The sequence below is a fragment of the Cyprinus carpio genome, chromosome B5 (genome assembly GCF_018340385.1).
Source record: "Cyprinus carpio isolate SPL01 chromosome B5, ASM1834038v1, whole genome shotgun sequence".
NCBI classification, from domain to species: domain Eukaryota; kingdom Metazoa; phylum Chordata; class Actinopteri; order Cypriniformes; family Cyprinidae; genus Cyprinus; species Cyprinus carpio.
This window is the reverse complement of record NC_056601.1, coordinates 21,015,049-21,039,709: the sequence shown is the minus strand read 5'-3', so window position 1 is coordinate 21,039,709 and position 24,661 is coordinate 21,015,049. Positions and strand designations below refer to the sequence as shown.

General features: G+C 37.7%; 2 protein-coding genes across 3 annotated transcripts; both read left to right on the top strand.

Moving 5' to 3' along the window:
- Positions 1-1,685: 1,685 nt before the first annotated feature.
- On the top strand, positions 1,686-16,592 carry LOC109045589 (branched chain keto acid dehydrogenase kinase). Its single transcript, XM_042724889.1, has 11 exons — positions 1,686-2,099; positions 3,260-3,328; positions 3,710-3,820; positions 5,661-5,708; positions 6,627-6,746; positions 6,893-6,991; positions 7,799-7,872; positions 9,405-9,533; positions 13,340-13,429; positions 14,507-14,662; positions 15,158-16,592. Exons 1-11 carry the CDS (start codon positions 1,869-1,871, stop codon positions 15,300-15,302), a joined length of 1,272 nt encoding a protein of 423 aa, XP_042580823.1. The 5' UTR covers positions 1,686-1,868; the 3' UTR covers positions 15,303-16,592.
- A 1,158-nt stretch (positions 16,593-17,750) lies between these two features.
- LOC109045312 (protein orai-2-like) lies at positions 17,751-23,635 on the top strand. 2 transcript variants are annotated; one of them, XM_042724890.1, is made up of 4 exons: positions 17,751-17,884; positions 19,235-19,280; positions 19,631-19,866; positions 21,256-23,635. In XM_042724890.1, the coding sequence occupies exons 2-4, from the start codon at positions 19,244-19,246 to the stop codon at positions 21,826-21,828; spliced, it is 846 nt and encodes a 281-aa protein (XP_042580824.1). In that variant the 5' UTR covers positions 17,751-17,884; positions 19,235-19,243; the 3' UTR covers positions 21,829-23,635. The 2 variants fall into 2 exon arrangements, with proteins under 2 accessions (XP_042580824.1, XP_042580825.1); XM_042724891.1 differs by lacking the exon at positions 17,751-17,884 and adding an exon at positions 17,901-19,034.
- The last annotated feature ends 1,026 nt before the right edge of the window (positions 23,636-24,661 follow it).

Here is a 24,661-nt window from a genome sequence, read left to right as displayed (position 1 = left end):
AGAGACAAGGAAACCCAGCAGAGCCAGAGGGATCGACAAGCCATCTTTTATCTATGATTCATCTGTGCTTAATACTTGAGTGTTTCACTACATCTCCTTCCATTTCTTGTCTTGATCGTCTCATTTATGTGATCATCCGTGTTTTATGCTTGTGCAATCATCATCTCCTCATATTATGGAGGACACCAGTGGAGCCAAAGTGTTGGAGTGTGTTCACTACATCTCCTTCCTTTTCTTGTCTTCATCGTCTCATTTATGTTAATTTTTCCGTTTTGAATTCTTTTGCATCATCTTTTGCTCACATTGGCACAACATTGTTCCCACTCTCATGTTTGAGTCATCAATGCTTTATACTTGTGCATTCGTATCATCTCCTCATATTAAGAAGGACCCCAGTGGAGCCAAAATGTTAGAGGGTCCAGACGCAGCCAAATGCTCAGAAGTCCATGTTGGAGCCTGGGGATGAAAGACCAAGACGGAGCCATAAAGACAATGGACCCCAGCAGAGCCAGAAGGATTAATGAACCATCATCTCGTTCGTGGGCATTTTGTTATTTTGGATTATTTTATGAGAATATTTGGCTCACATATAAGTGAGATAGTTCTCTCTCATGTAAGAGTCATCAATGTTTTATACCTGGCATTCACATCTTCTTCACAAAAACAGAATGTGAAAAAAGTATGTCTGAAATCACAGGAAAAGAGTACCCGGATAACCTAATAGCTCCAGTGAGATTCTGAAATGTGCATTCAGTGGAAACTTTACTATCCCATAAGGCCACAGGAGAGGATTTGTGAATGGCAGTGAAGCATTGCAGCTGTCATTGGTAGGTGATTTTGATGATGATTTTAGGATGATGAATATGATGATTTTGGGTAGACGTTTGCTTTATCTGGTTTATGGAAATGATTGTATTTTGTGTGCATTTTAGTTCACTTATTCCCTAATGATTTAACTTAGCCCTTGATATTGTGAAGCAAATTGTGTCACTGAACTATATTTTAAAAGTTCTATTTCTATAGTCCTATGATGTAGATTCCTTCTTTTAATTTTAATTATGAGTATTGGTTTTACTTACATCTTTCACATTTCCCATTGTGAACAACTTGAAGGAACAATTCACCCCCCAAAATTACCCACCATCATGTTGTTTCAAGCCTGTTCCAGGCCTTACTTTCTTAGTGTAACACAAACAGAGAAGTATAATGACAATGACTGACAGTCTCAGTCATCTTTCACTTCCATTGCATATTTTACCATACAATGAAAGCAAACAGTAAATGAGATGTTTCAATAGCATTCCACTAAAGGTTTAGAACAACCTGACTAAGTAAAAGAAGAAATCACTTTTATGGGTGTATCTCTTTAAGTATAACATTGCAGATTTTAACAACCCCCCCCACCCCTGCTAATGGGTGTTGATCCTTTGAACAGAAACTTGAATTTATATCTACATCAACATACTACAGAGCAGAATATATAAAATAGTCTTGCTTTTGTAATTTTTATTTCTCTGCAACTTAATGCATTTCATAGCATAATCTGCGAGTGTTAGTCAAAGGAAGTACACCCTGTTCTCTGTCTGTCTCATTGTCCTTGCAGTGCGCCGTGACTCATTGGCTTTTAGTTGCTGCTGAGGTCGTGATGACCCAAAAGCCCCGCCTCCTCTGCTCGCTGATTGGCTGTTCATGAGGGTCTTCAGATAAAACACCAGAAGAAACGGGTATTTTCACATTTAGAGACGTGATGGTACCAGAGACGTGCCTTTGTGCACGAATGAACTCGCTCCATTGGATGGCGAGGTAGACGGTTTTTAAGCTACAGGCAGGGGATTGAATTTTGTTATTTTCGTTATCAGAGAGTAAAAATGCGCGGTCGTGTGACAGGCCAGGCCATGGAGCTGCTGGGCAGCAGCGCCTCCAGGATCAGCGGGACCAGGCTCTTTCTGTCCACACCGGCCAAAGCAGCCGCTCCGCTCAGCGACAGACGATTTCGGTCTACATCGTCCATGTCCAGTCACACTGAGCTGGCTCGGGAGCGGTCCAAAACCGTTACGTCTTTCTACAACCAGTCTGCCATCGACGCCTCTGCCGAGAAGGTCAGTCACCGTTTCCCGATAAGTTTCCATTAACTGCTGGGTAATAACGTTATGCCGTGGTCTCCATCCATCCATCCATCATGGTTTGGATGGCCTAAGGATCACACTTTTGTGGGTTTTCACGAGCCTCAACTAAACTTACAGTTTTTACGTTAACTAGTCTCAAGTGTTTCAGTGGTCCAAGAGTAAGTTAGTATTTACTGAAACATCCGGTGAAATGCCATTTAGCTCTTTAGCAGCTAATAACCTCTATGATAAAACCCTCTATCGCAAAACCTAAACCCAGTGACCATAAAAACAAAATACAGTGGGCCCCCAAAATAACTGATCTTATCAAATTTTCATTGCATTTAATTAAGCATCAAACTTCACTTTCTGGGTGCATGGCATCAGTGCACTAAAGAGAAAGTTAGTTGCTTTGTTTGCCTTTTGAGCGAAATGGGTCTTAATAGTAAGATTATTATTATTATTATTATTATTATTATTATTTTGTAGTGAGTGCTTAAGCTGTGTGTTGATTTCTGATATCTTACATCAAGGCAGATAAACATCTAGTATATTAGGTGTCAGCAGTTACAGAGTCACACCAAGTTACGGGTCACACCAAGGGCAGAAGACTTCATAAAGGTGCCAATCATTTGGGATTGCATTTTATTATTTCAAACTCTTGGTTTTATGTTAAACGTGCATCTAAAGATGTTGTGTTAAGTCATGCTGGTGTGCACAGTATCCTTATGTAACCTGTCTACTTTGAGCATCTCACTGGGGACTGTGTTAGTGACTCAACAACAAAACCCAATGTGATTACCACTCTGCCACAGCTGAACCAACACACAAGAACCAATGGTGTTTTACATTGTTAACCTTGTGAATTGAAAATATTAAATATAGATTTGTCCTTTGCTGCTGAACTCTCATGCACTCCCTTCACTTACACACAGGCCTATTAATAAATGTAACTATACCCATGAATCACTCCATGGATAATTATATTTACAAGATACAGATCTAGCTAGATCCTATAAAACTAAATGGAATAGTTAATATTTCTTTAACTTTTCCAACACAGGCTGAAACCTAGATTAATAGACTATTCAAGTGAGTGAACACTTTTATAGTTCGAGTATATGCTATTTTTAACAGTAATGTTCTCTTCACAGCCTTCTGTCAGACTGACACCAGCCACTATGCTGTATGCAGGGAAGTCTCCTGATGGACATCATATCCTGGTAATTACACACTCCTGTCCTCTGTCCTGCATTTATCCCAACCCACATTGGAGCCGGTCTTCTAAAAACTAGTCGTTTGTCAGTACATAAACCATACTTTGTGTCTGTTTAGCATCATTATGTTGATTTGTCATGGGATACATCTTATTTAATTTTTTTTTTTTTTTTTTTTTTTTTACAAGCAGTGGTGGTATTACGATACATTTATGGTGTGAAATGGTAATACTGTGATACTTTGATATATGTAATATTGCACATAATTAACATTTTCACATACCATGGTATAAACATGGTACCCGGTCCATAAAGTCCCTTTTACTTGGCATTGGAGAAATGTTCATTATGACAGTTAATATTGAGTTCTAATTTGATTCAATGCAGAGCAGTGCCAAGTATCTACACAAAGAGCTGCCTGTCCGTATCGCCCATCGCATCAAGGGCTTCCGCAGCCTGCCCTTCATTATCGGCTGCAACCCAACCATTCTCCAAGTGGTAAGTCCCCCTTCATCTCTGTGGGATTTCTCTGCTATCATACATTGTTGTGATAGGTAGTGTTACCGTCTCCCTTTCAAGCTAGTTTATTGGAGAAGCTCCCCCCTTGACTCTCTCAGAGGGGATATTGAGTGATGAGGAGCTGGGGCTGGTAGGCGTAGTGTTCAGACAGAGAACTGAACTGATCATGTTCGGTTCAGTGCCAGTCTTATCAAACCCCTAGTGTTCTGAAGTGACGTCTTGCTGAGTGTGACTTCACTTGAGTCCCTCAAGCAGAGTCCTAGTATTGATTTTTGATGGACAGAAAAAGGCTTTGTCAATACAAGGAAAGAAATTAAACTGTTTATTCAGCAAGGATGCATTATGAAAAATGACAGTAAAGACATTTATCATGTTAAAAATAATCATAGAAGACATGTTATTAATCAAAGAATCCTGAAAAACAAAATTCTTTAGTCAATAGAAAGTTTACTCTTCTCAAATTAAGCAGCATTCAGCTGTGATTAATTCTGGATTGATTTCTGAAGGACTATGTGACACTGAGGACAATAGTGAACATTCAGCTTTGCCATCACAACAATTTCATTTTAAAATGTATTTAATAGAAAACAGTTATTTTAAACTGTAATATGATTTCACAGTAATTACAGTTTTTACTGGATGTTTAAACTAATAAATGCAGCCTACTTTCAATAAAATTTAAAAAAGCCCACATTTTATGATTTCCTGGCCTCCTTGAGCTGTTCATCTCTACAATACAAAACCATAAATAACTATAATGAGCATTGGAGGCAATTCTCGCTTTCATGGTTCACTAACAGACAAAATAAACACCAAGTGATAAGCAGAAAGAGAAAACGGGTTCCCTCCCCTTACTCCTCCTTGTTTACTTCCTTCAGCAAGTTCTCCTCCTCCTGTGAACTTTTACCTACATCTGCCCCAGAAAAGAGTCTCGTCTATAGCTTGTTTTGTTTTCTGAGCTCACCAGTTGATTTCAGAGGTGTTCAGAACAATTGAGTCTGCAGAATTACAAATAAAAGCTTAATTAGTTTATTAATCAGTGTTTTTTTTTTTTTTTGTAAATGTATCTCAACATCCTCAAGTCAAATACTACCATTTAAATGTTTGGGGTTAGTAATACCCTTATTCAGCAAACATGCATAAAATTAACCAAAAGTAACAGTAAAGATATTTCTAATGTTACAAAAAAATATTTTTTTATAAATTATTTTTATTTTTTTTGTTTCTGTTTATCAATGAAATCTGATCCATTTCAACACTGACAATAAAGAGAAAGATTAAGAAAAAGAATGAAATATATATATATATATATATATATATATATATATATATATATATATATATATATATATATATATATATATTTATTATTATTTATTATTATTATTATTATATATATATATATATATATATATATATATATATATATATATATATATATATATATATATATATATATATATATATATATATATATATTTTTTTTTTTTTTTTTTTTTTTTTTTTTTTTTTTTTTTTTTTTTTGCATTTGCATTTGCAGTGTATATCATCCCAACCAATGAAAGTGGAAATTGGCTATAAGTCAGTTGCTTTCTCCATTATGGTCATTCAACATTCAGCACGTTTCTGTGTTTCCCAGTCACTCCTTCTTAATTTGTTCCTCGAATCAATAGAAGAATGTAAGCCATGTGCTTCTAGAGGGTTGGTGAGGGGCCAGGAATGGGATTCGGGGAAGGCTGGGAACACCAGCTCTAGGAACTGCACCACAGCACATTTGTTACCCATATATTGTACTCATTCATTCTCTCTTTCTCCACAGCATGAGCTTTATATCAGGGCCTACCACATGCTGAGCGACTTCCCAGCTGTAAGTCCAAGATGACCAAACCTCCACAAATGAATTCATACACAGCCTAGTCAACTGTTGACCAGCTTGCAAATTTCCATAATAAATTCTGTAACCTGAGAGGCCTGTGAGTTTAGTGTACTGATTGAGCCGCTGTAGAAGCTGGTGTGGAGGTATCAGCTCTCAGCAGTGAAACATAAGTCTTTGTTGACTGACTATGTAAAATCTTGGCTTATGAATATGGCAAATGTGAGTTCAAATGAAAAATACCTATGTTGCACAATATCTGCTAACTGTAAATATGAAACAACTGAAGGTTACCTCATTCTGTTACCTTTGCCTTTTCCCATATTTTAGAGCAATAGTAAAGTCATCCAAACTTTGAAATGACACACGTTCACTAATTGTGCACTACAAAAGTGGGGTCTGTAAGATTAAAAAAAAAAAAATGTTTTTGAAAGGTGTCTCCTATGCTTAATACATTTATTTGATCACAAACACTGTAGTAAAATGTAATTTATGCTGAATTTCTTAATACTTTGTCAATAGTATATTGAAGGAGCTTCATCTCCACTGTCTGAAATGTATTTTCCTGACCATCCATCTTTTTAGAATTCTTTGTAAGAAGATTTGTAGTCGCAATTTATATTTCAATAATTCAAGTGCAACATTTACATCAAAAGATTGTAAAGATAACAAGAAACAAATTCATTAACGTGTATCAAAAGCATTTTCTGTTAGCGTAAATGGATCCATGTGTTTGTTTCTTAAGAAGCCACATAATTAGGGAAAATAACAGTTAAGATATGATTATTACCCAACCAGACTTTATTTATAATTTTAACTATGACTGTAAATTGTCTATTACATATGAACGTTTAACAATTAATATTATTTTGCTAACCTAACCAATATTATTTTGCAAACCTTTATCTTCAGATAAAAGACCAGGAGACTGAGGCTCGCTATAGCAAACTTGTAAAACAGCTTCTTGATGATCACACAGATGTTGTCACCATGTTAGCTGAAGGATTCAGGGAATGTCGTAAACACATAACGGTAAAGTTCACTATCAGCAGAATAATCTTACTGTAGCATCTTTCTGCATGGTGCATATATTATACTTTTGTTTTGGTAATCATCAGTGAATTGGACCTAGTTCTTTCTTTCTTTTATTATTTATTTGTTACATTCTGTTTGTTCAGGACGAGACTCTGGTTCGTAATTTCTTGGACACAACGTTGACGTCTCGTCTGGGCATACGCATGCTGGCCACACACCACATTGCCCTGCATGAGGATAACGTACGTCCCTTGCTTAATATTTTAGCACCACCACCATTTCTTACAGTATTAGGGTCATTTCCAGCAATTAGGGATGAATCTTAAATTTCTTTGCATTAGATAAGTTCAAATGTGCTATGTACAGTAAACAAATCCATATTAGGAAACTTTCCGCTTCTTCTTTAAAATACCCATGAGCACATGGACATCACAGCAGTAAGAGCAATGCAGTCCTGTGACGTAAGTGTCTCCTGCAGGCAGCCAAGTGGACCACCAATATTTTCGCATGACCCACATGCATAAACTAAATATACAAGTGGAGACCCCCACCCACATCTGCTGTCAAATTACAAAGAGCCCTGTTGCAACATACAATATATTTGCATACTTGTGGAGTCTTTTGAGAGCTGTAATGGTTCTGGACAGGAAGCTCATTTTCTAGTTGATTGCTGTAATTTAATCAGAGATAAAAGCAGGCTGATTTATTGAGACTGAATTACTAGAATAAATAATAAAAAGTAGGAATTGTCATCTTCAGCTTTCACAAACTGAATATGTACTTTTTAATGCTATTGATGTTTATTACTACATTTTGGTAATCAAGACTCAAACTAGTACAGACTGACTCAAAAATGAGATTGATTCAGCTCATGAAAAACATCCGAGCTGAACTATGAATGACTCAAAAGCAGTATAAGTGATATCTCTTTCAGTTGGCATGTTTCTGCTGTAGCACGGTTATTACAGGCACATTACCCAGCATTAGTACTGATGCTCATTTACTGTGTGATTTTGTTACTTGACATTTTGTTCTTTGCACTATTTCAGCCTGACTTTGTAGGCATTATATGCCGCCGCTTGTCTCCTAAAAAGATCATCGAGAAGTGGGTTGATTTTGCTCGGTGAGTGTGCCGTCCTTTTAATGTCTGTTTGCATATGTGAGTGCTGTTTTAAGAGGTTATTGAGCTCTTTTGTTCTGTTATCAGCACAGTCAGCTCCATTTACAGCAGCTTGTGTGTGCGCTCTGTTTGCCCAAGGAAAGGGTCAAAGCCCAGTTCTCATTTGTGATTGACCAAGATGAGTGTTAAAGGTCACTGTTTAACTACTGTCTAACATTCGCTGTGGGAGCAAAACATGTATTTACAACTTCTACATGAGTTTAATGTGTCAACGGTCCAGGAATGATTTGGATGATATACATGTGAACATTTCTTTCACTGTTTGCTACTGTTGGGAATTTATAGTGCCATAATTTCTTGCTATTATTCTGAAGTAGAAAATAAAAGAAAATATATTAGAAATAATTTTATTGTGAAGAAATCTTAAGGTTTAATATTTTCTGGTGAATGCAGTTACTGCATACCATGTTGAGCCAGCAAATGAACCAGCATAAAAACAAACAAAAAAAAATTTCCTTATTTTTGACATTGAGGTCTTTACATTCATCAGAGACCTTGAATTTTCATAACATTGCTACTCGCGCACATTTCCTAAAGATTATCATATATAGTGACTCACCTTTATCCATTTATGTCTTGCATTTTGTAAATTCTGCCTCATAAATCATCTCCTGTAAAATGATCATGTAAATGACTGATTTAACAGATTAACAAGAAGTCACCATAACTTTTTTTTGTTTTGTTTTTTTTGCTTCTGTTGTAAGAGAAAGAATTACCTTAACTGCATTATCCAATCAGAACACAGTAATCTTGTTTTGTTTTTTTTCATGTTTCCCCTATTGTCAGCCTACAAATGGACAGAATATCTCTGTATTTTTATTCTGATCTGAGAGATCAGTTTCTCCTCCTCTATACTAAGCTGACTTTCAACCTGAAGTCTGGTGCAGTTTGCAGCATATTCTGCCCAACAATAGTATGTTTGTTTTGGTTTTCTGTTGCTTTCATGTGGATTGATCTGAAATAATGATCGATTAGTTGTTACAGTCCTAAAAACCTTCTGCAAGTTTGGATGTCAGGCTGCTCTGCTCATCTCATGAGAGTCTGACAATGAATATGCTGCATCAGCAGAGCTGCCCTGTTCCTCTTCACGGTGGCATGATCAAAGCCTTCCATCAAAGACCAGACAGAGACCACATGTTTCTGGCTATGAATGAGACACTCTCTTTAATTAGTGTCAAATTATTTGAAAAATGGCTTTAGACTAAATGAAATGCTCAAGACGGCAATTCATTTACCAGTACTTGTGTAACCTGGCGAGGCAGAACCAGTGGCATGTGCCTCATTTTCTCTGTATGCAGTTTTGTTTGTATCATGTATAATGCCAGTGTTTTGACCAGTTCATTTTATGCTTCTCATAGTCTTAAAAACATCTAATTTTGAAGACTTGTGCTTAAATGTGGAAATAAATTGTGCTAAATTTCTTTAGAAGACTTGTAATGGTAGTGTAATGTCTTGATCTCCTCTGTTCCCCTCAGACGGCTCTGTGAGCATCAGTACGGGAACTCTCCACGGGTTCGCATTAATGGCCATGTGGCGGCCCGCTTTCCCTTCATTCCACTGCCGCTGGATTACATCCTGCCTGAGCTGCTAAAGAACGCCATGAGGTAACATTCCTGTCACATATAGGTCAATGTGACACACACGAGTCGGCACACCTCTCGTTCTACTATGCTATCTGAACTATCTAATCCTGTTGTGACAGTCAGATTTGCTGTTAAAGCAGTTGCTTTATTTGGACTGTGGTGAGTGTTGTCTTAGCAACCACTCATATGGATAGTATTGAACTTTTACCAGTATAGTACAGTGTTTTTCTGTTGCTGCATGAAGTACAACCAAAAATATATGCCTGAGCAATTTCTCCTGTCTGTCAGTGCATGATGGGGTTATTGTAGTGTAACCATGTGTTAACACTATAGCCTTTGGTGAAACGCCAGGAAAAAGAAGTCGTTTACATTTCAGACACGTTATGCAAGAAGCCTGGAATGGAATTTGAATTTGGAACTTTTCCTGGTGGTACAGGATTGTTGGCCCTTCAATCTGAGGCAGTTATGGCAAGCATGGGTCATTGTGACCCAGCCATCACATGCACAAGTTATGAAATGCCAAAAGCATTTCAGCTAAAAAGAGACAATATAGTGCCAGATATTATAGTGAGAAAAAAATAAAACATGGAGCTCTGTCACTGTTTAGAGACTTTCCTCCTCTAAATCCTTATTGAAAAGGTCAAAGTGAAATATTAATTCTGAAAAAGGTTTAATGAAAAACGTTAAGGTTATTTGAAAGGTTTTGCCTAACACATTTATCTTGATTTATGTGGCTTCACTGGTACTTATTAATTTAGCTGGTTATTTTTCTGTTACTATGTTAAAGGGATAGTTCACCCAAAAATGAAAATGTGATGTTTATCTGCTTACTTCCAGGGCATTCAAAATGTAGGTGACTTTGTTTCTTCAGTAGAACACAAACCAAGATTTTTAGCTCAAACCGTTGCAGTCTATCAGTCTTATAATGTAAGTGGATGGGAATCATGGCTAAAACATACAATAAAACAAAAAAAAAACATACACAAACAAACCCAAATTAAACCCTGCGGCTCGTGACGATACAGTGATGTGTACAGATACAAAACGTTATGACTTTGCAAGAAACTGAACAGTATTTATATAGATTTTACCTCTGATTCACACAATGTCCGAACTATTAGAACTCTCCTGAGCGCGTCCTCAGCAGCAGGCGCTTGAGGCGTCTTCTTGTTTTATGGCGGATCGCAGACTTATAAGTGCATTACCGCCACCTATCTCTCAAATGAACCATTGACACTCCTAATTGAGACTGTAAATATATGTCATTGCTCTTTTGTTGTTTTTGATTGCTTCCATTGTCCTCATTTGTAAGTCGCTTTGGATAAAAGCGTCTGCTAAATGACTAAATGTAAATGTAAATAGTGTCAATGGTTCATTTGAGAGATAGGTGGCGGTAATGCACTTATAAGTCTGCGATCCGCCATAAATCGAGGTAAAATCGATATAAATACTGTTCAGTTTCTTGCACAGACGGGTCGTTTTGTGTCTTTACACATCAATGTATCGTCATGAGCTGCAGGGTTTCATTTGGTTTTGTTTGTGTATGTTTTAGCAGTGATTCCCATCCACTTACATTCTAAGATTGATAGATTGCAACGGTTTGAGCTAAAAATCTTGGTTTGTGTTCTACTGAAGAAACAAAGTCACCTACATTTTGGATGCCCTGGGGGTAAGCAGATAATCATCATATTTTCATTTTTGAGTGTACTATCTCTTTAACAGACCTCCTAAACGTCTTTTAGCTTGCTTAGACATGCATAACTGTCACTGGTGCTGATATATTTTTTTACCTGCTGGATGATAAAATCAGTGCAAGTATCTCATGGACTTGAGGCTAGGCCCCCTTTTAACTTTTGACCAATAAGCAACTGCAAAACAGTGCCCTAACAACACTTGCCCATATAACATATTTTAGAAAACCTTAACATCTAGTTGAAAGCTACTTTGATGAGGACACAACTATGAGGTCTTTATAAATGTATCCATAAGAAAGCTGAAATTCCTGTTATGGGACCTGTCCTAGTATAGCTCCCGTCTCTCTCTCTCTCTCTCTCTCTCTCTCTCTCTCTGAGATTTGCAGTCTTAGTAACGTTCATATAAGGTCATCCACACAGACTCCATGCCAAGTTCAGTCCAAGTTCAAAGGCAGGGTACAGGTTTTCTATGATGGTGGCAAACTAATCAAAACAATCTCTAGAGCTAAGCCTCTCAAAATAATGCAGTGCACTGAAAACCAACCTAAAATCAACTTTTTATTTTTAATGGATCTCCATACAATGGAGGAGTAAGTAGGTCTATAGTTATTCTACAAATGAGATGGACACCTTTATATTATGGAATGTTCTGGTTTCTATACAAGTTCAGCTCTATCAACAGCAACTGATATGTTGTCGCCTAAGGCAAAAAATAATTCTGACTCGTTCCTCTGCTTTTAAAAAAAGAACAAATCATGTTTACCTCATGATGACAGACTTTTATCTATTTGTTGTACAACACTTTGGTTGCAACTCCTGTTATTTTTAAATGTGCTTTGTAAATAAACTAAACTAAACTTCAGGGAAAAATATATTACATTGGGATAAAAATTAAACTTAATTTTTTTAATGATTTAAACTTTATGTGTGGTAACATGAGACTAATGCGATTAAATTGTTTACTAACCTTGTCTGTGCAAGTAATCACGGCTAAATAGGACCGCTAAACTCTTAACTTTCATACAATATGCGCAAGCGTGAAACAGGACTGTTTACTTGGAATGTTTAGATGCTCTTCATCTGTTGTAGTACAACCTCCATGAACATAAGCAGAGAAATATTCTTTTACAATAAGTATAAAGAACTTTAAGCCTTGGCTCAAATACCTCCAAAGCCCTGTATTGTGCTTGTCTTACAACTTGAGAGAGATGTTTCTGGTCTGGACTCATCTTCAGCCAGTCACTAGAGAACGGCATGTTCTTGGCAGAAGAACAAGTCACAGTTGGTTTACTGAGAGTGACCCAAGACACAGACTGTGATACTTATCACATCCCTAATTTTTTTGATTTCTGGGCATGGGCATGACTTTGTATTAAAATTGGTAGGGACAGTGGCAGCTGAAGAGCTTTTGATTGGTGGAAATTTATAACTTCACAACATTTTTCTTATGGATATTGATTAGGTCTTGTTCAAATATATTAATATGAACTAATATTACTTTGGACAGTGATGTACTGATCTGGCCTGTAGTAGTTTTACTGCAGAAGATTAGAATTAAGCAATAGGGATGCACAATAAATATTGGTACGATATTTAATGCGCATCTCGTCAGCGGTAAATCTCTACACGCGCGTGCATTCACATGGAACAGCACTTACTACACAGAGCCATTGTTCACTGACAAGATGCGCAAAATATGATCGTGGTTTTGCGCAGCTTGCATTGCACTTATGATCAGTGCAATCTAACAAAATTTCCGATGCCTGTCTTTAGTAAATCCTGACAATAGTTAAATGGTAAAAGAGGGCATGCGCTGGTGTAAATCTATCCCTAGGTGTTCAAATAAGAGTATTTGTCCTATCTTTATGGCAGTAGATGTATATCAGCACTGTATACTAGCCTATATATCATAATACCCACAAAGGAAATGAACTTTCTGCTCAAGATGCTTCCAGTCCCTTAGATAAATCCCTGTCACATGCAATTTTCTTGCTCACAAAACTTTTTATTATGTTTCTCAGTCAGAGGAGAGCTTTCACAGTTATTTCAGGCCTCTACTGAGTTTTCATCATGAGTTTATGATCAGATGTTCATACGAGATTGCTCATGAATGGATTCTTTTGTGTTCTTCAGGGCCACAATGGAGAGTCACTTGGACACTCCTTACAATGTGCCTGATGTTGTGGTCACAATCGCCAACAATGACACAGACTTTGTCATAAGGTGAGTCTAAGCTAATGCTATATAAACATCACACCTGCATGATAATACATTGTATGACTTTATGCAATAAAGCAATTGAGTTGCCGACTGACCATTCACACTGAAACATACAATACAAATTTCAAAAATCCGATTCATGCTGAGTTTTCATGTTGTTCGGAGCACGAAATTTAAAGAGAGCTGAGTCAGATCTCTTGGCAAAACTTTGATTTATTGGCTGTCTGAATGAACACATGGACACTTAGGCTTTTAGGTGTGGTTGGTCTGCTTTAAACTCAGCAGAATGGAATTAATGCTTTTTCCTGGAAATAGTGAAGCATTGATATTTGAGCTATTGTTTGCACAGAGACCTCGACATGTGGAGTGCTGCTGTCTTTATAACCAGGTCCATTATCCCACTGTGCACACTCAGCAGTCCGGTTAAAACCTCTTTCCACACTGAGCATATTTACTCATGGACCATGTTTATTTTACCATAAACTTATGGGAAGCGTGAATCTCCATGTCTGTATTTGACTAGTTTCAGTGGTGTTTGGTGGATGTCTGAAGTGATGATGCAAAGTCCTCTCTGTTTCTGGGTTTTTGCTCCAATGTAAATTCATGCTCTATTTGATGTTTACACGGTTTTCAGAAGGTTAAAGGTTTATGAAACATGATCGTTCACCTTACAATTTCAACAGGAAAAGTCATGTTGTTGTATGTATATGTGTATGTACACTACCATTCATTCAGGATTTTATTTTTGAAAGATATATATTTATTCAACAAGGACACATTAAATTGATCAAGTGTGGCTGTAATCGTTTAGAACATTATAAGTGTCTTTACTATTTCACATAAATGACATTGCTAATTATCAAAAAATCCTACAAAAATGTATCATGCTGATTTTCATTCATATGTTCGGGGGGGTGAGTTGTTTACATCCACTTGGCCATTTAGGCTGATTTTCAGACTGGTTAAGAATGCGATGGTAATTTTTCATCATTGTTTGATGAAATATATGTAAATGCATTGCACAAGTATATGAAACTGATTTGTCTGAAACAGCAGAGTGATGTTTGTATTACTTCGCAGGGCTTCAGACCGTGGCGGTGGCATTCCTCACAGCATTTTGGATCAGGTGATGGATTACCACTTCAGCACCGCTGAACAGAGCGCACAGGATCCGCGCATGAGCAACCTTTTCAACAACATTACCAACAGCGGCCCCCAGTCTGGACCCATGCATGGGTAAGAGGAGCTAGACCTATGTGAAAAAGAGCACAAGCTCAAATCAAAAGCTGCTTCAAAGGTTTGGTGCTAAGGTTGGGGTTTTATGTAAATTATTGATGGACTCTTTTCATTTATAACATGCTTTTCACCTTTTCAGGAGTAAATATTTATGTCTTGTCCACATGCAGCAGCTGACTTTGCAGATTCTGTGCATTCTTGCGAGATCAGTATAGTAGCTAAAGTGGCTTAACCAGTTCGATCTGGATCTATAAGTGTAAAGTGTTAAGCCATCACTCCTCACTACGAGCAGTCTCAAATCACAATTACAGAAGACCAGGTGGCAACTGGCATCTTTTTCTAATTAAGACAATTAGTTTTTCTGCTTAGACTAGTTTAAGTTATTTGGCACAGTTTAAGGTTCATTTGAGGATATGGATAAATTAGGATGCGCTGTGGTGATTTTTAATGGGAATTGAAGAACCTCTCAGTCATGCCACTTGTTTTCTCCTCCAGGTTTGGCTTTGGCCTGCCTACATCTCGGGCGTACGCCGAATACTTGGGAGGTTCCTTGACCATCCAGTCGATGCAGGGCATTGGCACGGACGTCTACCTGCGTCTCCGCCACATTGATGGCAAAGGAGAGAGCTTCAGAGTTTGATGTCGTGGTCTGTTCATAGAGCTTTTGGTCATTTTCTAAGCTGAAGATTTTAAGGCTCGAGGTCTAACCGAAACCAGGACGTTCAACAGTTGTCCTTTCTCTCATATTACCCACCACTGCATCAGTATCACATTTCTGCAGATTATGGGTGTCATGCTTGCGGTTCGCACTGCCTTGTGTTTGTATAGTGCACTGTGATTTCTGTAAAACTTTCAGCCTTACGATTACAAAGTGATTTCATGATTCAAACCCAATGTGTTACTGTCCACCGTCTCCAGTGGGACGAGTCCTTACACTCCAGACGGCTGCAGAAGTTGCTCTCCAGACAGCCATATCCTGCTTTTCTTCAGAAATATGAGTGAATTTTGAACTCTTTGGAAATTGTTCACACTCCACTGGTGAACACAGAAATCTTCTGTGAACTCTGAATAGAGATTGACTGCCTTACGAAAAAGACTCGTTCAAAAAATGTTGTCATTCTTGCTTTTGACATTTCACATTAACCACATGAGCTTAACAGTTAGTTGTAGATTTCATGCTTGAAATTGTTTGCTAAAAAGCCTCTTGGGTTTATAGCACAGCGTAGAATATAAATAGTTGTTTTTCTTTCTCTCTCCAGCAAACAGTGTTTATAGAGATGTTCATGTTTGAATGGATGTTTTTAAACTCTACCCCCCTGCACGTGGTCTGTTGATCATTTTGTTTAGCTCATTTTCTAAAAGGATGCGAACTTGTATGAGACTGTGAGAGACCATGAAATTTGTTTACATGAATTCATTTGAATTTTACCCCAAATTACAAAAGTAATATTGAAATACCAATTGAACTGCTGGAGGAGTTCACAATACACATACACAGTAGAGGTAAACTGTAACATTTTGTCTTGTAATGTTGTGTCTGAGGTTTCTTTTCTCTCCTTTTGAAACGATTTTCAAGATAAGGAGCCTTCGTGTGTTTTCTGCTCATTATCTGTTCTCAAGAGCTGCAGATTTGTTGCCCCGGTTTGCCCCCTACTGGTGGAATCTGAGTATTAACAATACGGACGTACTGATGATTTAGTGTAAAGAATGATGTTCAGTGGGTTTTGGGTTATTTAGAAGGACTAACACGCACATATTAAGATGTTCTTTTGTTTATATTAAAGGCCAAATTGTGGCATTGACGCACCCAGAATGATATCAAGGATGGGATCATTTTATTGTATTTTGTTTTCCTTTTGATGTTGAGTTTGCATTACATAGATGCCAAATACGCATAGTTTTTTGGGCATTATAAAATTCTGGATGAGAACATTTGTCTTTTTCTTGATTTCCTTCTTTTCTCTGTTGTTTGTTGGTTTTAAATGAATGCACTGGCACTGTTCGTGTTGTGACATTTTCTGGTTGTTGAATTTTGGTGGACTGTGCTCAAACTTAAGCATCTGTGTGAACAGGACGGAAACTGACTTCATTTACTTAAAAGATTCAAGGTAGGTTGGAGAAAAGCTTTTGCATAATTTGCTTGCGGATGCCACTTTGTATTTGTGGTTTGATATTTTGTATGCAGAAGAATGCCATTTATAATGCATGTACTTATAATACTTTTTGAGTCACTGTAACCGTTTTTTTTAATGTTATTATTATGTCTTTTAATAATTGAATCACGTTCCCAGTTCTAGACTGTGAACAGTAAAAGGAGGAGTAAGGGGCCTGGCTCACTTATTAAACTGGCCAATCAGAGGACGCTTTCTGCCTGTCACTCAAAAATGCTTTAGCTAAAAAAAAAAAAAAAAAAAACATTTATCTAAATCATAAATTGCGAATTAAACAACACTTTAGCTGGTAATGAAGAGGCACACCCTCGTCACGTGTTGCATTCGGAGCCCATAGGGGAGATCACGTGACAGCTACAGAAGCCTGATTAATTCCCGCGAACCGGTTCTTTCGAATGGTTCAATTCATGAACCGGTTTGAACAACTGATTCAGTGATTATTTTATCTCCGCACGTATTTACATTTTGACATGGTCCCTGACATCCTTGCGTAGCATACTACCTGTTCTAAACGAACATACATGAATATCTGGCTGTTAATTGTGTTTTTCTATAACATTTTTGAACTAATGGTATTTCATGTATAAGTTTCCTTTTTTAGTTCTTGCAGCCAAACTTCGGCGCATGAAGTTCTATAGAACCTAAATATAATTTGTATTTACATTACGGAAAATTCATCATCGATATTTATACTCTTATTTCTATGGGTTGATAAAACTCAGTCAAATCATAAACATATTTCCAGTAGATTTTTGTAACATTTCTGCATTTGGCTCGTTATGAGTCATCGCAGAGACGGTTCTCAGTTCAGTGAACTGGTGACTCGAGAACCGCACAGACTGATTCAGTCCAACTCGTGAACGAACAATTCAAGTGAACCTGTCTAGTTCAACCGATACATTATAAAGATCCGATTCAAAAGAACCGATTCGCTGGGGAATCGGACATCGCATTCGCTGAACGGAAAAGCGAGTCCAGCTCTAGCTGTCAGCGTCCATTTCTCTCCCAGATCTCATGTGGATGTGAATGCAGAAAGTGACTGGCAACAAAGGTGAGTTGGATGCGAGCGCAAAGATGATTTCAGTCCAGCTGTGCAGTGTGATCGGTGATGCTTTTATATCGTGTACTTGTGCTGGTCTGGAAGGGAAGTTGAAGTGTGTGCTGAGAAACACATCTTTGGCCTGGCGTTCATTGTGCTCCGATTTGCAAGTTAATAAGTCGACCTCACAGAAACACACCTTGTTTTGACGTAACGTTGTATGTTTGCACAGCGGCTGTTCACTAACAACCTTTTTTCCTGCAGTTTTATTCTGGTCCCAAGCGTCTGACGTGGCGCTCATTTAAATAACCAACACACCGCAGCTACATTCATCTGTGAAAATAACCACACGCTGTTGTAAGAATGTGGAAAGCATGTGAAATGTATTGTGGCTCAACTGTATGATCTGACTTGAGAAGAAGGTGCTAAAATATTGCGGAAATACCATTGTTACAGTGATGGTGTCAGATAGTAGCATTATGAATCTTTGATATGCAAGGTTGCGAAGTCATTACCATAGTTATGTTCCATGATATTCACATGCTACTGTAAAATACTACACCTGGAAATATATCAGCTTCCTGTATTCAGTTAGTTGGCTTAATCTTGTTGGTATTCACAGTACTTTTATTCTGTTTTTGATGACACAACTCATTCTGTGTATCACTTAGGAGGTTAGAAAGATTAATAGTCATTCTTCCTCATAAAGGAGTCGGGAACCAGTAAATGAAACATGCTCTTCTCTGTTTAAATGGTTAACACGTGTGTAGACAGTCTCTGTCTACAGCAGAGAGTGTATTTTTTTGTCTAGGCCCCTGGCTGGGCCCCTGATAATTTTTAAAATAACATTTAAAACATGTCAACTGGGCCTTTTGAATTGCTTCCGCCTTAAACACTATAAGCTACAGCCCTAGACTTGCATGAGGTAGATCAGAAAGGATATTTTTTTCTATTTTCTATTTTACCAGGCTGTAGTAGAAAACAATGCAATACAGATGCTGAGATGCACTATATTTGCTTTCAGTGCAATTAAAAGCGAGTATGTCTGATGCAGATGTCTGTGAGGATGAAGATAAGACTAGAGTTATTGTGTGAGCAGTCAGGGAAGAAAAAGATCTCCGCCTGCAAGATATCAGGATCTGTTGTTGGGGTTTTAGTTTAGGTATTTGATAAGTCTGTGTAATGTTTAAAATTGATTATTTTTATATATTAATTTATTGTTAAATATTTTACTTTTTAAAATACTTTTTATTTATGCTATTTTTAGCATATTATTTATCTTTGTTAATTTTAGCATTTATTAATTCTAAATGTTAATTGTAATTTGTAATTATGTAACACATTAATTTTCTGTTTAACCAGAGATGTGTGATGAAAACCAGTCCTAAAGCAGGGCAAGGCCAATCAGGTATGTTTCACATTTTTAAAATAATTTCTGCCATCTTATATATATATATATATATATATATATATATATATATATATATATATATATATATATATATAGATATAGATAGATAGATAGATAGATAGATATATAGATATTTTGTAATAAAGGTAGCAGATAGTAATACCATGACACTAAATGATTGACTTATTCATATAACATGGTATTTAAATAAGGCTCTTCAAAGAATACCATGGAATTATCATGATACATATTAAAAAAATATTAATATGTATACACCTCTTTTATGTTATATAAAAGTGAATGTGAATGAAGTATATGATGTTATGTTCACAAACTGTTATTCACAGTTACTATGAGCAGTGAGCTCAGTGTGCCAATGGGCTCCCCCGCGCCCGGGGGCTCAGACCGGGTGCAGGATGGCGGTGGGATGGACTACAGGGATTGGGTTCGGCGCAGCTATCTGGAGCTGGTCACCTCCAACCACCACTCGGTCCAGGCTCTCTCATGGAGGAAACTCTACCTCAGCAGGGCCAAGCTCAAAGCCTCCAGCCGAACCTCAGCCCTGCTGTCTGGCTTTGCCATGGTGAGTATATGACACTCTGTGATGAGTGTGGGATAAGTGTGGGAGCTATCAAATGTATGTGAGTCTTATCATGGCCACACTCTTGTGTAGATTGTATTTCAGTGAATTTATCAGGAAACTGTTGCTAAACTGTGGGTGGTTAAAATTCTTAGAAGTGTGAGATGGTTTTGGAGATAAGTTTGTCTTGAATCATTGTCTGATGGAACTTTGTGTCTAACCACTTTTGGTCAAGATCGAGCATAACAGTGACCACCCACTTGACTTGACTGGAAGTATTATTACATTCATTTTCTCCACAGGGACTTGAGACATTCTTCAGTAAAGAGTTATGAAACTGAATTGTAACATGACAAACCTTGATCTGAAGCAAACAGAACACTCAGTAGTTCAGTTATTATAATCCTAGCTATTTTACTATAGGATACAATAGAATCTTTATGTAAGTGATTTACAGTTATTGACTGAAATATAAAACAAGTGTGACAGGACAGATTAGAATTGACAGGAAGTGAAGTTGGAGAGAGTGTAGGGGTGCAGGATCGGGAAAAGTCCTTGAGTCTGGATTCGAACACGGGACGCCCGTAGCGCAACGGCACTGTATGTTGGCGCGCTGCCCACAAGGATATTGATGCCGACAAACTATTTATTTTTAGTTTATCCCAAAATATTCAGTCATAAACAAGATCGTGTAGTTGGTGCCAATAGCCGCTATGAGTTGCACTCAAATTTAAGTCCTGCCTTGTGGACCTTTCCTGATCCCACCCCGCTCCCCCTCCCACTTCGCTTCCTGTCTACAATGCTGTCCTTTCCTAATAAAAGCAAAAAACGCCAAGAAAAAACAAACAAAAAAACAAGAGCGTGTAGGCCAACTGCATCATATGCAGTGATTCATGGGAGTGGGCATTAGTTATTGAGCTCAATCTCTTCTTTAATTGGTGGATTTTTATTCAGGATTGCAGGAAATTCAGGCTGCATTTATTTGATTTATTCGATCAAAAACAGTGAAAGTATTATTGTGAAATATTAACATTTTAAATAACTTCTCTATTTTTTCTAAATAAATTTTAAAATGTCATTTATTCCTGTGATTCAAAGCTGAATTTTCAGCATCATTACTCCAGTCTTCAGTGTCATTGGAATAATTCTAATATTATGACCTGCTTCTCAAACATATTCTTATTATTATCAATGTTGAAATCCATTGCGCTGCTTAATTTATGTATTTATTTTTATTTTATTATTATTTTAAACCATGATTCTTTTTTCATGTTTAATTAATGAACAAAAAGGTCAAAATATCAGCATTTATTTGAAAATGGAAACCATTTGTAACATTCTAAGTGACCATTGGCAGTTTTATTTTCTTGTTTCTAATGTGGTTGTGACCAGGTGGCCATGGTGGAGGTGCAGCTGGAGATGCAGTACAACTACCCCCGGCTCCTGCTCATTGCCTTCAGTGTGTGTACCACAGTGCTGGTGGCCGTCCACCTGTTCGCCCTCCTCATCAGCACCTGCATCCTGCCCAACGTGGAAGCTGTCAGCAACATCCACAATCTCAACTCCGTCTCCGAGTCTCCCCACGAGAGGATGCACCACTATATTGAGCTGGCCTGGGGCTTTTCCACCGCTCTGGGGATCCTTTTGTTCCTGGCAGAGGTGGTGCTCCTCTGCTGGATAAAGTTCTTGCCGGTTGACTCTGGGGCACAACCTGCGTCAGTCCTGGCAGCCCTCAAGCAGAACTGCAGCTCTCCTGCGGTTCAGCCCGGCCACAGCGGCTGGCAGGCGGCTTTGGCCTCCACCATCATCATGGTGCCGGTTGGATTGATCTTTGTGGTGTTCACCATTCACTTCTACCGCTCGCTAGTGCGGCACAAAACAGAGCGGCACCATCAAGAGATCGAGGAACTGCACAAAATCAAGGTGCAGCTAGACGGCCACGAGCGAGGCCTGCAGGCGGTGTGAGATCCAGGGATGCTCTTCGTTTGCATCGCTTGACTCTTCAAGCTTACAAGCACATTTAAACTCCTGCTTGAGTCTTTCGTGTTTATTTTCTGTTTTCTTCTGCGACGAAATGCGTTGTTACCTAGTGGGAGGATTACTTGTGTAGAAACTGAGATTGACTTACAGAGAAAAGGCGCACATTTACAAGATTTCTACCGCAAGGGCTATTTATTTTGTATTTCTTTAGGCTGTCGGTCAGTTGGACTTGTTTTTGAGTACCATTTTCTGTTTCCATGCCTCTAAATATACAAAAATGGATATCACAGAGTGGCCTGCTTTAATATTGTTTGCCTTTTTCTCTTCCTTTTATGGTGCCATCCTGGATTGATAGTGTGCCACAGATAATGAGACCAAATGAGTTGGTCTTGGATCCATGATGGATCAAAGCTGCCAGAGTCACTGCCAGAGTCTCTTTAACTGCAATATCCAGCTTTTATAATGTACATGCCTCTTTGAGCTTCAGTTGAAAGTGATAGTTCACTCAAAAATGAACATTGTCATCATTAATCACCATCATGTTGTTTCTTCCAAAAGAAGATATTTTGAATTGCTTTTGTCCATACCGGGAAGGTCAGTGGTTCAAAACAACACTGGACTTTGTTGTCTTTCACTGTATGGACGAAATAGCATGTAAGAAGGTGATTATGCATTATGTGAGGGCGAGTAAATGACCAAATGTTCATTTCCCTTTAAGAAAACCGAAACGGAAAAAAATGAGGCACCCTGTATAGGTTGTCTGTGTTAGTAGTGGATCTATAATACTGTAATCTTCCAGCCTGCAGAGGATTCATCTTCAATCTGTTACAGAAGTATCGCTCGTACTAGGTCTATATGTAGTGCAGTATTTTTAGCTTGGGTGTGAAATGTAGACGCTTTAGCCAGACTCACTGCGCGCTTGTATTTCATTGAAGGTTTTGCATGTGTGATATAATGCACTGTTACTTATCAAGCACAAAGATGGAGTTTTTATCCATATTTCACAAAAGGCCTATTGAATGTTATTCCTGTGGGCTACTAGAAGTTTACATGGTCGATGTCAGTAACCAGGGTCAGTGATGATTTGCTCCAACAAATGACTTTAATGGGCAGTTATTTATAAAAATACTTACGAAAGACAAAAAAGCTTTGCCGAGCTGAAACGGTTTAATGTGAACCAAGTTGGCAGTCCTATCATCAAGCTCAAAATAATGTCTGATATTTAAGTCAATTTGAGGAAAACATTCCAGGGGGGAAATGAAGTCGGACCAATTTCTGCCTGCCTTAAATACTTAAACTGACAAAAGTGCACTTGTAGTATAGTCCATGGAAATGATGTGTCCGGTGTGTTTTCGGAGTATGCAGACTGATTTTATCTGCTGTTATGGTTTGCTGCTTCATTTCATGCCTTAAGCATTAATTTAATAATAAGTTCATGAGTCAGTTCTGTAACCAGGCATAGTGAAGCACTACTCGTTTCATAGCTCAGACAAGTGAACTTGACCACAATCGTGTGTACTCTGCTTGTGGGGGCTTTAAAAAAAACATTTTCTTTTTGTGGATGTGTGGAAAAATACTGTTAGTGTCATTTTTGATGCTTCTGTTGCTTTGTGCCACAATATAAATATATAAACGCATATAAAATGTGAGAGGTTTTTTTTTTTTTTTTTTTTGCATTTAGAACATGTAGCCGACTATTATCCAGTTATTTTGTTGAGCATGTCCTTTCACTCTGTCTGTACTTGTGTGTTAATTTATGTCAATAAACGCAACTTATTTTGTTTACTTCAAATCTTTATTTATCATTTCTGTGTCCAATGGAACATTTGACATGCCTCTGTGATCTGTTCAAGAACAGACTGCTGTTTTCTTTCTGATTTTCATATTATCTTGTTGCAATAACTGAATCACCAGACAACCTTAAGAAGATGAGTCATGAAAATGCCTGGGTCATACCACTCAAATCTCATGTCCATTACGGTATTTTATTAAAATTGTTAATTACTTATAAATCAATGTAACTAATGTCACAATGCAAAAAAATTGTTACAATGCAAAATGGTACAGAAATGGGATTCATTTTCTCTTCATGCAAAATCTCTTTTTTTTAATTTTCAGTTTTTTGGTAAAATATGGCTGAACAAGTTTGTGTGAGATTCACATGATCCTGGTCAGTATCTATTGCACCGGGGGAAGCATGTGAATGGTCAGGTTTCACAGCTGTGATTGGCAGGCACACATGAAGTGAGGCCACACGCTGGCTGAGAAAGGCATTGCAAATGAGATTAAAACAAGAATGCGTCTAGTTACAATGCAGAAAAGTGCTAAATGCCTAATACAGCTTCAAAAAAACAAACAAAAATAACAATAAAACAGCAGCTTTTAATGGTGATTGGAGTTATTCTATAATTATATGGATTTCTCAGCTTCTCCAAAGTGATAATAATAATAATAAAAATACATTTTATTTGTAATGCGCTTTTCTTAAACCCAAAGCGCTACAGTAATAAAGTAATAAATAAAATAAAATAAAAAACACCAAAAGCAATACAACAATTCATTAGAGAAAGACAGTCTTAAATAAATGTGTCTTAATCAACTTTTTAAAATAACCCAACGTTGGTGCATTTCTGACGGGCAGAGGAAGGTCATTCCATAGCTTAGGGGCTTTGTATGAAAAGGCTCTTTCCCCCATGGTCTTTAGCTTATATGATGGCTGGTGAAGTGAAAGAGAGTTAGTAGAGCGAAGAGAGCGTGATGGAGTATAAGGACTGATGAGATCACAAAGATACTCAGGTGCAGTCCCATGAAGTGCCTT